Source organism: Suncus etruscus, chromosome 17 (assembly GCF_024139225.1).
Source record: "Suncus etruscus isolate mSunEtr1 chromosome 17, mSunEtr1.pri.cur, whole genome shotgun sequence".
Classification (NCBI taxonomy): Eukaryota; Metazoa; Chordata; class Mammalia; order Eulipotyphla; family Soricidae; genus Suncus; species Suncus etruscus.
The window spans coordinates 66,420,680-66,434,612 of record NC_064864.1 but is presented as its reverse complement, the minus strand read 5'-3'; the positions used below and the strand labels follow the sequence as shown (position 1 = coordinate 66,434,612).

General features: G+C 47.4%; 1 protein-coding gene across 2 annotated transcripts in view; it reads right to left on the bottom strand.

Moving 5' to 3' along the window:
- Positions 1-7,754: 7,754 nt before the first annotated feature.
- Positions 7,755-13,933, bottom strand: part of PLPP4 (phospholipid phosphatase 4) — an 88,298-nt gene continuing 82,119 nt past the window's right edge. For both annotated transcript variants that reach the window (XM_049764516.1, XM_049764517.1), the window contains one exon: positions 7,755-8,187. In XM_049764516.1, the coding sequence (XP_049620473.1) occupies positions 7,988-8,187 (200 nt within the window). In that variant the 3' untranslated portion in view covers positions 7,755-7,987. The remainder of the gene's footprint in view (positions 8,188-13,933) is intronic.

The window sequence follows — 13,933 nt, the reverse complement described above, 5'->3', positions numbered from 1 at the left end:
ACGGGGACCATATGGGACACCGGGATTCGAACCAACCACCTTTGGTCCTGGATCGGCTGCTTGCAAGGCAAACGCCGCTGTGCTATCTCTCCGGGCCCAGAACTTTGCTTTTTCATGAGCTTCACATCTTGTTCTTTTTTTTGGGGGGTGGAGGGGGTTTGGGCCACACCCAGTGACTCTCAAGGATTACTCCTGGCTATGCGCTCAGAAATCCTTCCTGGTTTGGAGGACTACATAGGAAACTGGGGATTGTACTGAGGTCCGTCTTGGATCAGTGAAAAGCTGATAATGGGCCCCTGGATCCAAGAGATGAGCATTATGGACAATTTCTGGAATTTCTGGAAGCAGTGAAAGCCACTGCTGCGCTATCGCTCTGTCCCCATTCCCGCCCCCCCCCCCCCCACCTCCCCAGGTCCTGTTCTTAAAAGCTGAACCACAATACTGCCCAATTTGTATGCACAGCCTTGGCAAGAGGAGAGGCAAGAGGAAGCTACATGAAAGACAGAAAGGGATTTAGGGCAGGCTCAAACTTTAGAAGTTACTGAGTTCAAAGCTCCCTGACAGCTGATGGCTTCCATTTCCCTTCTCCAAGATAAATCGCCAGGATTCAAAATGGGAAAAAGAAGAGCCAGGAATTTTCTAGTGCTTGTCCTTGGTGCTTTCCATGCATTGATCAATTTTACTTCCATAATAACTGTTAGAAAGAAATTGTCATTATCATCCATTGCTACAAGGTAGTTGTGTCAAAGTGATTTACTCACAAGATAAAGATGGGAAATAGAGGAGGGAACTAGATGGGTATGGATCCATGAAAGAGATCTCAGTCATTCTCAAGCCCTCTTTCCTGCTCATGAGCTCCACCTCTTAACTCAAATGTGAGATGAGATTATAAATGGAGGAGACATGTGGGGGGGGGCAACACTGGAGAAGAGAAGCCCCTCCCCTGCACAATGCCAGCATAACCTCTCCACACACACACACACACACACACACACACACACACACACACACCCTCCCCACATAGCACCAGCACAACCTCTTTCAAGTTCCTCCCTTGAACAATGCCAGCATAACTTCTCCTCGTACATGCAGTTTCTGAGACTCGGGTACTGCAGCTAAGTAGCAAGACAGACTGACTCAGTTTCCCTTTTTTTCCTCTAAATCATATTCATTTTGGCTCAAAATACTCCTTTCTCCTACCTCCCCCACCCCACCCCCAGTTTCTCACCTAGAAACCCAGCACCACCCCACTTAGCATGTGTTAGGGTCTTCCAGAAACGCAGATTTTTTTCAGGGCCTGTGTGGGGGGGACAGACAACTCCAGAGAAGGGATTATGAAGACTTCCTCTGTCTTTTGATTCTCCATCATCCAAGTAAAAGACCCAGGTAACATCCTAATCAATTACCCGGCCTTTTAGAGAGCAGCCAATGAGCACTTAGCACCATTTACCCATCTGTTCTCTGCCAGGAGAAAAGGGCCAGAAAGTGAAGGTAACTAACTATAAAGACTTCAAACATCTCTTCTTATCGAAATGACAAAATTTGAGAGGTTCCTCTCCTCAGTTCCAGGATAATGAGGTCTCATTCACACGCTGAAAGGGGTGTTCACTTCGAAACACTCCTTTGTTCCACTAAAGAGCTCAGTGTCAGCATGGGGGAGGCAGAAAGCTGCAGTAGTTCGACCCACAGGCACAAGAGCCAAAGAAGAGAGCAAGGTGGGAGGAGAGAGACAGAGAGAGGGAGAGAGAGAATGATAGAGGGGGAGACAGAGAAGGAAAGAGAGGGAGAGAATGAAGGGAAGAAAGGAAGTAAACATGGGGAAGAGAGAGGAGAGAGGGAAAGAGAGGATGAGAGAGGATGAAAAGGGAAAAGAGAGGGGGAAAAGGTGGGGAGAGAGAAGAGAAAGGGCGAAAGAGAGAGAAGGGGGTCAAGAGCAATAGCACAGTGAGGAGGGCATTTGCCTTGCATGCAATCCAGGTTCAATTCCTGGCATCCCATATGGTCCCGATCTTCCCCGCCCCTGATCCTGCCAGGGATGATTTCTGAGTGCAGAGCCTGGAGTAACCTCTGAGCACTGCCAGGCATGGCCCCAAACCCAGAAATAATAAAACGAGAAAGGAGCTAGGAAGAGGCAAAGAGTAAAAGAGAAGAGGAGAAAGAGGGAAAGAAAGCATGGGGAATACAGATAAGAGAATGAAAGCAAGTAGAAAAGGGAGAGGACGAAGAGGAGGAGTGAGAGAGGTATTAAAAGAGAAACTTGCTGAGGGGTGTAAGTGGGTATTGAAGTGACTCAGTACTGCCCAGAGAGCTGGGAACAGGGGTGGAGGGAGGACAACATTGGTGGTGGGAGTGCCCCTGATTCAATATCACTATGTACCTAAAAAATTACTGTGAAAGATTTGTAATCCACTTTGGTCAAAATAAAAATTAAAGAGCAAAGCAAAACAAAACAGAAGGAGCACAGGCCTGTATCAATCTTTAGTTATTCCCCAAACTTTACTAACAGTGTATTGGGATAGTAACAGTGCCATGGGGCCTGGGCATCTGTGCAGGCTCACTTGAGGGCTGCTGTGGTACTTGCTTCTCTGGCCACTACCTAAACAAGCAGGATGATATCTGTGGGCAGCTCGGGAAGAAGAAATGACTACGGGGAAGACATATCGCAGGAGCAGGAGGAGCGGGGCACAGGGGGAGCATATGGACCATTGCAGACACAAAGCTCTAGGCCCACACTCTGTGCATCTATCCACCCATTCCCCCAACTGGTGATGCTACTCTAGTTCTGGGCCACAGTAGGCAGTGAAGCACATGTGCCCCTGCCAGGGGAGATGCCACACAGGGTGTGCTCACCAGGAAGCAAGATGGCGCCGCAGTGGCACGGCTTGCACAGGGAGAGTATAAAGTATCACCCAGGGCTGCTGGAAAGGAGGACAGTGATGAGGGGGTTTCATCCAGCTGTGTTTTAAGATGTAAAGAAGACAGAAAAGGAGCACAAGAGAGTGGGAATTAGGAGTGGTCACTCTGGACAAGAACTGGGGGCTGAAAAGAGGAAAAGTGAGATGCATGATAGTCCTTCAGGAAAAATAGTATAAACCACAGTGTTTAAAATGAAAAAAAGGATGAGAAAGAGAAAGAGAGGCAGGAGAGAGGACTATGAGGGAGGCCATGTGTGAGATCCCTGCTGTCCTGCCTTTGTTCAGCCATCAGTTAGGAACAAAAAGAATGTGTAAAATTCAGAACTTTTTCCCTCCTGACATCTCTCACCCTGGACATCCCACTCCCTATCATGTCTGGAGACATTTGAAATTTTAACTCCCTATGACAATAAAATGCCCCCATACTGACATACCCCTAGACTCTGACTAGGCTCTTGGACAGTCCCCACAGGCACAGAGAGAAGTAGAAGACCAGCCTCCTGCACCCTGACAGTAAGCAGCGTGGCTGAGACAGGTTGCCACTGCCCACCCACCCTAGCTTCTGCCCTGGCACCTGTCCTGGACAGAGACAGGACCAGACAGGCCATCAGGCACAGGACAGAGAATGGTGTAGGGACAGGAATAGGCCATTGGGCACTGGAGGTGAGTGGCACAGGAACAGCACCAGGACATTGTTATCTGGTCTGAGAATGAAAGGACAGGATGAGGGACATTGTACATAGGGCAAGGAGAGGCCTGGAGAGGGGAAGTGTAAGTGCCACTTACCCTGCCCATAAACGTGAACTTCTTAAGCATCTGAATCTACCTGAAAATCAACCCACAGATCTCTAGCAACTCTGAGCTCAATAAAGCCACATGTGCAATGACGTAATATGATGGTGTAGGAGCGAGAGCTGTTCCTTGGAACAGCGTGAGATTGATGGAAGAGGCTGGAATCCACCTGCAAGTTTTTATTCCACCCAGTGGACACTTTTATCTGCATTTCAATTAAGGTAGGTGTTATCAGGACACTGCAAAGGCCAAGCCAACCACCATCCTTCTACCTTCCTCCTAACTAAATTGAATCTACCCCTGAAAAGTGTTGTAACCGTGCAATGTCACTTTCCCTATTCAACAGACCTATTCCACAACTGCCATGGGACATAGTCCTGGGGATAAAGAGAGACACACAAACTCAACTATCATGAAATTGTGCTCCTTTCTGTGTTTGAGAGTAATTGGATATGACTTGAGAGAATATGGCAGCCACCTTGAGAGCATGAGAATACCACTGGCATAGTGTGAACGAAGGAGTTAGACAGTAGAAAGGGCTGGGCGAGGTGATCTTTGGAAGCTACATCCCTCTCAATTTCATACTATTTATTTATATATGAACTCCCATTGTTGAAGCTGCTTTCATTAGGTGAATTTGTAATCTACATCACTAAGGAATAATTGCTTCGTATAAAATCAAGCAATGGGAACTGGAGTGATAGCCCAGTAGGGAGGGCATTTGCCTTGCACACATGCTGGGTCCAATCCCCAGCATCCCATATGGTCCCTTGAGCCCACCAGGAGTGATTTCTAAATGTAGAGCTAGGAGTAACCCCTGAGTATCCCCCATATCAAGCAGTGTTAAATAAAAATAGATTCTTGACTTTCCTTAAATATCAGATGCTGTGGTAACACTAGTCCCTTACACAGACCATCTGATGCTAAAGAAGTACTGAGAGTGTTGTCTTTGCCATCTCCACCCATCCCTATGGCCCCTGACCATCCCCAGGACTCTGATACTCCTCATGGGCCCCCCAGGCAGTCTCTGTAGTTGTGAATCATTTTAGGGATCTGGGCAGGAAGCGGAGAAGGAAGCCAAGCCTTTCAGACAACATCACCACAGAGACTTCATCCACAGCCACCAGAGGAGTCTCGGTTTCTACACAAAACAGAATGCCATAAATGCATCCAAAATATGCCTGCCTAGTATGAACTGTTTCTCCAATTAATTACCTGTTAATTATCCTAATCCTAATCCTACCCATACTAAGCCAGGCCTTTACTGACATCAGACATTACCCATTTTGTCATGGACAATACTGATGCCGGGCATTACCAATTTTATCATTTTAAAATTGCCATTGAAAGAGCTTACTTCATATTCATTTTTAAGCCTGAAAACAGAAAAAGCTTACACCTAAATCCTCCAGAGAACTAATCTAAAACAAACCTTAATCTAGGCTGATCCTTGTGTTAACTCTATCACTTACTAACCCTGTCCCAAGAATAGACACAATCCTTTCAATTAGTTCCAACTGACCAATTCTCTAAAACAAACTACACTTCCATCTTTCAAATTGGAAATAGCAACACTTGACTCCTAAACCCTGTGCAATCCCAAAGGGGTATCTAGCTTTATTCTTAATCCTAATCCTACCCATACTAATCCAAGCATTTACTCATGACAAAAATGAATAACTTTTGCTAAATTAAAGATCTCCCTACATGAACACTTAAGTATAAACACAGAAAAAGCTAACACCTAAATATTTCAAACAGAACTCTAACACTAGATGTAAAGATAAACCCAATAATAATTACTGTGTAATACCATTACCCAAACTGAGGCACAAAAATACCAATAAGCTTAAGTTTCATAATTGTTCAACACTTTACTTGTCTAAACACAGCAATACTTAACACATTAAGCCTAATCCCTACATAATATCTATCCCTGGATCTAATCCTAATCCTAACTCTGTACATACTATACCAGGGTTTTACTGATACCCCAAACTACCAATTTTCCTAAATATATTTAACTTTCAGGTTTGTGTGATCACAGAGAAAATTAACAGCTAACCCTCCACAAACCTCACTCAAACAGTATTTCCAAGTTAATCCTTATATTAAACCCTGTGGTTTACCAACACTGTCCCCAAAACAGGATTAGCCCCAATTTACCAATTATCCAGTACTTGATTTGTTTTATAACTTTGAGCACAGCAATATTTAACATTCAAACCCTCCACAATTTTTACTCCTAAACTTAGCCCTACATATGTGGCAAGCTAACAAGTCCTGTGTAATTTGAATCTGTTTAATAAAAGCTTTCACATGGCCTATCTTAGGACTTGCTGTTGAATTATCTGTTTTCACAATGCTCTGTTCTTTATTATCTTTCAGATTCTTTCCATCCTTCTTTAAAGGCAACTATTTGTACTAAATGTGCATTTCATGGTTCAGAACTTGATGGCTTTCTTAAAACAATGAAAGTGGTGGAAACCCCCTACTTCCTTCTTGATATTGCAGAGAGCAGGGGTTGGAAGTTTGGCATGGGGGGGTACCAATAGGTTGGATTGTTGCTGTTATTTGTTTGTTTTTCCCCCTTTTTTTGGGTGGGGGGTCATACCAGGTAGACAGGTGCAACCTTTCTCTGACTGCACTCGGGACTCACTCCTGGCTATGTTTGGGGAACCATATGCCAGTTAGGCCTGAACTTGGGTTGGGCATGTGCAAGGCAAGTGCCTTATTTGCTCTACCTTATCCATCCATGATTTGTTTTATTTGCTTTATAGCAGAAGTCCCCCTCCTCCCAAGTTTTAATTTTTGACTTCTGTTTCTAAAAATTAAAAAAATTTTAATTAAATCAGAACATTGATTGTTTTTCTCATTTTAGACAGACTTTAGCTTGGGATGAAAAATCCTGTCTTATAGACTAATGGTTTAAATATTGAACGTATTTTACATCTTCAAAACTGTCACCAAGGGCATGTGCCACTCTCAATTAGGAACTCTAGAACATACATTCTCAAAATCAGCGGAAATAGATTCAAATCTTCCCCAAAGTGGGTTTGAAAGCGTTGGAACTGGACGGGGCTGCATGGGAGTTTATTAGGCAAAGTGTGTACAAGGTGGTTATGACCTGAGCCATGATAGAGACGGGGAGCAGGCAGACATCTAGAAGATTCTGACCGGCTTCCCAGTGCGCAGCTGCTCAGCAACTGTCTCTTTGTGGAGCTGAGTCTCTCCACACAGTCTGCTCCAGGAACTGGTGGGAAGTGGCTGTCCTGGGTATATCAAAGCTGCAGCGGGTGCATCAGCAAGGAGGCCCAGGATTTCAGAGAATCACAGCCCTTCTGATCAGAATGGAATGGCAGAGATGCCCGCTGTTTCCTAAAGAACAAGCCAGCCAGAAAGCAACACGTGTTCTCTGCAGACCAAATACCAGGGATACTCCAAGGCACATTCAGCTCCGGGAATGGAATCCTGCCCTTTGAGTTAATTGTCCTAATTTCATCATTGGAAGGGTATTCACCTGCCACGTGGACACCAGGCAAAGGGCCCTGCAGAGCCTGAGATTTCAGGGCTTCTTGCTACAGAGAATCTGTAAATCCAGTCTCTCCACCCCCCCCCCACCCCGTTCAATCCCCCAGGGGCACACCCTGGCCTGGAAGCTGTCCCTTAATCCTTGTCTTGCCCACAGACAAAGAACTATAATTCTTCCAGCCCACGGACAGAGACCTGCTCCTAGACTGACTCTGGAGGTCGTTTTAGTGTGTCTATCCTTTGCCTGCGTGACTCTTACTGCTGATTACAAGAGACCTAGAGTCTGCAGCTCTGTTTCTCAGACCAGGGCTGAGATAAACGCCATGTTTAGAAAGCACCGGAGCCTCTGGAATGATCTTGAGCCAAAGCCAGTTGCAGGCATCTCTCCTACTGCAATGCATAGCGATACCCAAAGGCTTTGCCTGTGTGCTGTGCGCACTGCCCTGCACGGCCCACTCTTGTTCCAGGTGGAGTTTTATTATGTTTTACAACCACGAAGAGTGCGCGGAGGAGGAGGCGGCGGCTGGAGGGGGAACCCGTAGCACCCACCCCAGCCCCACAGTCTTTCCCAGGAGTTTCCTGGCTCCTGCCTGGGCCAAGTCCGGGAAGAGGGATAGAGCGTCGTGGAGCAGCAGGAAGGTCCTGAGCATCACGGCAGCTGGGGAACATGGGGCCAGGACGGCATAGGCCCGCGGGTCCCCCTGTCCTGGGGCTCTGTGCAGGGTCCGGACGCTAAGCCCCGATCCCCATCATACAGGGCCCTCGGTGATGCCCTCCAGGGCCAGGCCTGGAGCGTTGTCAGCCGCTGGCCGCTCCTCCTTCTTCACTGCCGGGGGACCCCGCAAGCTGACATAGGGCTTGTGGCAGGCTGTATTGGCCAGCGGCGGGTAGTGTTGTCGATAGCAAATGTAGGCGAAGATGAGGCCGATGACGCCGCCCACGAAAGAATCTGGCAGAAAAGAGCAGAAGCATTAGGGGTGCCCCACTGTGACCAGGATCCAAGGCACCTTTCTTTGCCCCTAATGACCTGAAAGGAAGAGGGTGTGTCTCAGTTTCGGGGGCGCCTACAAATTCACTTCTAGAACATTTACTTCCCTGCTCCCAGGAGCCAGGATTTGCTCCCAAGTTTTCTGGGCAATTCCTCTTTTTTTTGGGGTGTGTGTGTGTGTTTTTGTTCTTTCATCGGGGCCACTCCTGGCAGCACTCAGGGGCCAAGGGTTACTTCTGGCTCTGTGTTCAGAAATCACTCCAGGAAGGCTTGGGGGACCCTATGGGATGCTGGGGATGGAACACGGGTCAGCCTCGTGCAAGGCAAATCCCTCCCCGCTGTGCTATAGCTTCAGACTTGCAATTCCTCTTTTTATAGTCTTGGGTAAGGGCATATGTGGCAGTGATGCTCTGGGCTCTGGGCATCACTCCTGATAGTGCTGAGGGGACCCTGTGAGATTCCAGGAATGGCACCTGGGTCAGCCTCATGCAAAGAAATACGCCTTCACTCTGGAACTCTCTACAGCCCACACTGGTGTCCTTGAATTTTGGAAACAGATTCTAAATTGCGAAAAAGATATTCTAGCCGGCTTTTTTGCATTTACTATAACTTCACTTTCTGCAACAAGTTCCCCCCACTGGATTCCTACAATATTTCTGGAGAACCCCTCAGTATCACTAGGATCACCAAGTCTCAACGCTGAGGCTGAAAAGAGGAAATATGAGACTTCCTGTTCCTTGTGGAGAGCTCTGGTGAGGGGGCCCTCCTACCCCAATAAGCAGAAGGAGGAGTGTCTTTGGGGCCCCACCACAGGTCCATCCTCTGGAGCCCTGAGCTTAAACCCAATAGAAATCTGACAAAAGACAACTCTCCCCAGCAAGGCTTGCTGTGAGTGACATTCGACGGGACCTAGAGCATATTCTACTCTCAAGGATACTAATAAATAAAAAAAACTCTTTGACAGAAGAAATCTTGGCTTTTAAAAAAGTTCCTGCCATGCCAAACTGTCATTCTCTGGTCACCTTCATCATCTTGTTGCAAACAAACAGCCACATTTTGTGGCAGAAACCAGGAGACTGAGGGGCAGAGCTGGAGTTTATGCCACTCTGATTCACTCCTATTCTGCTCCCCAGCAGTTTCTGCTGGACTCTGGTAGCACTGGTTGAGGGGGGGGGGTGTGAGGCATGTTCCCAATTAGTACTATGGAATGAGTGAGTTTCCAAACTGTGCCCCTTACATATTCCCCATGTGCAGGCCCCTGGGTCCTATCTTCTGTGGGGGACCTGAGGAGTTTGGGGAAACGGTCTTTCAATGAAACTAGCTGTTCAGCATGGGAGCTCTGCATGGCCTCCCGGGCAAGGTTATCCTGGTGTACACAGGCTCCAAGTGCCTTGGAAAGGTGATTGGTATTTTAGAGGAAGAACATAACAGGCTGACACTTGACTGTCTTCAGAAGGGAGACTTTGGCCTTTCACTAGGCAAGCACTAAAACACAAGCATGTTCTAGAATCACGCTTGGAGCTTTCTGAAGTCAGTGTCATCCTTCATCAGACACCTGGAATTTTGTGCGTCATCAAAAGTGGTACAGAACACAGGCATTTCAGCCACAAATGCCTGCAGTGCACAGACAAGGTGCCAGGCACTGCTGCCAGTCTCATAAGTGCTAGTAGAAGAGCGGGGTCCTGCCTAGCACTCTCCCCTCTAAGCTGGGGAACTGAGCTTGTGTGAAGCTCTCCAGGGCACCCTAGTCTTGCTCACCTTATAGCATCTGACTTGGCTTCAGCCACTGTCCCTTTTCCATCCCTACATCCTTTATCTCTTTCTCTTGCTGCCCAATCCTGGGAGAAACCCCCAAATCCATTTCAACTCCTCCTCCAGAGCCCAGCTCAACTTACTGTGTGCTGAAGTCACCACACCCCACAATAAGACGGAGTCCCCTGACATTTCACTGCCTCTTGTACCCATCAAACTAACATGATCACTTGGGAGACTGAAACTGGATAGGAAATATCCCACAGATGCTTGTTTCTGTGACTCCTCCACAGCCCCCACCTGCTCCAAAAATTATTTGGTGTATTCATGGGGGCATAAAGAGAGTCAAGCATAGAGGATAAGGTGAATGTCCTCTCTGAATTCTGTGTGACCTGGGACCCTTCCTGGACCTCAGTTATCTTACCAGCAACACTGGGGGCTAACTAGGCATATGGTGACTTAGGGCCCACCCCACACCTGTTTCCAAAGCTTCCGCCAGGGCAGCTTTCGGTGACCAAACATTCAGAGCTCTGAAATAGCCACAACACATACCTACAAGGTGAATCACATCATTGACTGGAAATGGCCCTCAGACACCAAGGTCATTCTAGCTGATCAAAGGGAGAGAGAAGAACCAGGGACCCTCTTTCTTTGCAGGATCTCAAACACCCTGAGTCCATTGCTGGGCACCTCATGGCTTAGAGGTGAGGGAAGTGGTCTGTGCACTGGAGGTGGCTACCAAGGCAGTGGGCACTGGTGGGCTGGGAAGGGATGGCTATGAGCCCCGAACAGTCACCAGGGACCATGGAAAGGGCCCACCACCTCTGCTCACCCCGTCATTTAAGGGCCCTTCAGGGGGGTTCCATTTGAAGAGACCCCAATGGACACCTGGGCAAACCCTTGCCCCTGGGAGCCTTAGTTTCCCTTCCTCCCACTGCAGTTCCTGAAACACATCCTGAGAGAGTCAATGAGGTCATCCTGAGAGAGTCAATAAAGTCTTACTTCTAAGTTTCAAACATATGCAGCTTGAAGTTCTGAAGTCTAGAAAATGACAGCTGTGAATAGTTTTATGCTGTTTCTTCAGGAGAACACCAGAACCTTCTGGTCCTTTCTCCTCTCCTCCTCCTCAGGTTGATCTCACTTAAGTTTATGTCTAGCATCCCTCAACTTCCATCACATGCCCAATAAATGCCCCATGAACTGAAATTACACATGCCACACAAGACACTGCAGGAGATTTTGCAGCAAGAACACCTGAATGGTCCTATGAAGAACAAATCATGGGATCGCATCTGGATCATCTAAAGGCAGAAGCAACCATGCATGAAGCCACAAAAGCCCTGCCAGGCTCTTGGCTAGAATAGGGTCTCAGAGCTGTGCTTGGCTTATTTCTTCTCTTACTCCAGGGGAGAGTGCTCAGGGAATCATTAGTATTCTAGAATGATCCAGGACATCTGCATAGGAACCACAGACTGATGAACAGAACAAAGGGCCAAACCCCACTGGCAAAACCATTTGACTTTGTCTTTTCTGGGGTCTCCTGATATTTCTTTAAGTGTCTCCTGAATCTAAAGTTACTAGTCTATCCCATGTGAGGTCCTCGGGAACCCAGAGGCCACAGCAAGCCAGGGAAGGTGCCAACAGCCACAGTTCTGTGCTATCATGAGTGAAAAAGGGTCAGGGGCCTCTGCTTAGTAAAGAGGGTGGCAAAGATGCCCACAAGAACTGCTTTATAAAGAGCTTATCCTATTTGTGACCAAATGGTAGCAACTCCTGAAGCAGAGTCAGCTTCACCCACAGAGATGGTCTCTCCTTGTCCTCTCCCATCACAGCAGTGTCCTGCTGGTGTGGCAGAGCCAGGCAAAGCTGCCAAACCTTCAGTGCTGGCAGGTCAGCAGGAAAGGTGGCCTGTCTCCCACAATACAGCATTTTCAGCAGAGAACACAGTGGCAGAAAGGACAGAAGTAATAAATGTTTACAGAGGGACTAGGGATGGGTGGGACTCAGTGTCAAGGGGAAAAAACAGGTAGAGAATGGGGCTGATTTGAATAGAACCTGTATAAAGAAAATGACACCAAGGAGGGCATAGCATCTTTAACTGGGGAAGAGGCCTTCCTCAGGATTTGAGGTCAAGTAGGCCTAAGGTTCTCTGCCCAAGGATGGGACATCCCCAGACATATTAGGAATTATCAAGTGGCACCAAGGGAATGAAATCAGGTCAGCCTCATCCAAAGCCATTACTGTAACTCCCAGACTATCACTCTGGCCCCAGAAAGGAGCACAGTTGGGCTAAAAGCATTCATCTTTTTAATATACAATTTTATCAAGCTACTAATATATTTTTTGTTCCTGGAAAGGTCTGTTGCCATTCACCTCCTTCCCCCCCACACCCCAGTTACTCAGAATGAGACTTTATTTGCAGGAATAATTGAGTGAAGCCAGGAGGCTGGTGTGGACTGAAGTGATGCTCTTATCCACTGGGGGAGAGGGAGGTTGGGGATACAGCCAGAGACACAGAAAAAGGAGGAGGAGGTGGTGAAGAAATGCACAAAAGAGCTGGTGGAAGACCTGAGCAGAGATGGGAACTCTGAGGACACATATCAGAAAATATTAGCAATACTGGACAGTGAAGTACAGAGGGTGCTTGTACCCTCCGGAGTTCCTGTACACTCCTGCCCAAAGACTGGTAAACAAGGCCTCCAGAGTCACCAGACATTATGTGTTATTGTTCTGAGAACCCCATGTGCAGCCTATTATGACAGCAAACCCAAGAACACTAATAAACAGACCCACATGGTGCCAGTAAGAGCTAGAACCAACCTGCCTGTAGAGACTATTCCAGCACCCAGTAATAAAGGTTGGGTGTAAGATGACACCCAGATATTAACCCAAAACAAAGGCATTCCTCCAATTTCCTCTTTCCTTTACACCTAGCCCTTTGATATGTAAAAGTCCACTGGATCTTACTCCACCCTCCCCCACCTGGATGAATTGGTACTGAGAATAATAAAAAAAAGCAGTTTGGCTTTGGTGGACTCAGGCAGAGATGCCATGAGGTGAAAAACAAACTGACTTCACGACTCTCTCCTGACTGGCTTGGTTTATTAATTCTTGCCCCGCTACCTTGCTTCTTCAGACTTGTCTGCCTGGGGGTAGAAACACGGCATGTGGGGATTAATTTTACAATGTGTGATTTATTCTACAGTAGGGGACCTTCCTGTTGGTGTCGACTGGAAAGTGGCTCTCAGAGCACTTTATCTAGGGATGGCTGAAGCACAGGCCTGCCTAGCTCACAGAAATCTAAGCAAGTCCCCATTTAACCCTTTTGGAAAATGTTCAGTAGATCTTGTTTTCAGGCATAAGGACCAGCAGTAATCAATATGGAATCCATTGGTTCATTAGATGGGGAGACAGGGGACAGTGACAAGAGCCTGGGGATGGGGAGGCAAACAAAGTAATGATGACAAAACACCTCACCTGGAAGTGATGTCAGAAGGGGGGAGGGAACCAGCACTGTAGGCAAAAGGAAGAGAGTGCTCAGCTCCTGAGGCCTGGTGTGTGCAAGAAGAAATCATGGAGTCAACGGGCAAAGATAAAAATGGCTGGAGCAAGAAGGCTCTGTAGTTAAAATCACCACCAGGACCAAGCAATAGGACAGTGCTGCTGGCCTTGCACATGACCAACAAGAGTTCGATCCCCAGAGCTGCCAAGAGTAATTTGTAAGTGTAGAGCCAAGAGTAACTCCTGAGCATGGCTCAAAAACAACACCAAAAAACTCACCACCAGATGAAGAAGGACTGAGGAGTCAGGGTTCTGCGGATCTGACTTTGACCCTACAGCTGTTGAGGAGTGCTGGGGGTTCAGTATAGAGAAAGCACAGGCTGACCCTTGAGTTCAAAAGGCTCATGCTGGTTTGAGGTGAGACAGAGGAGGAAGAGAGAGATAGGGTGGAGGT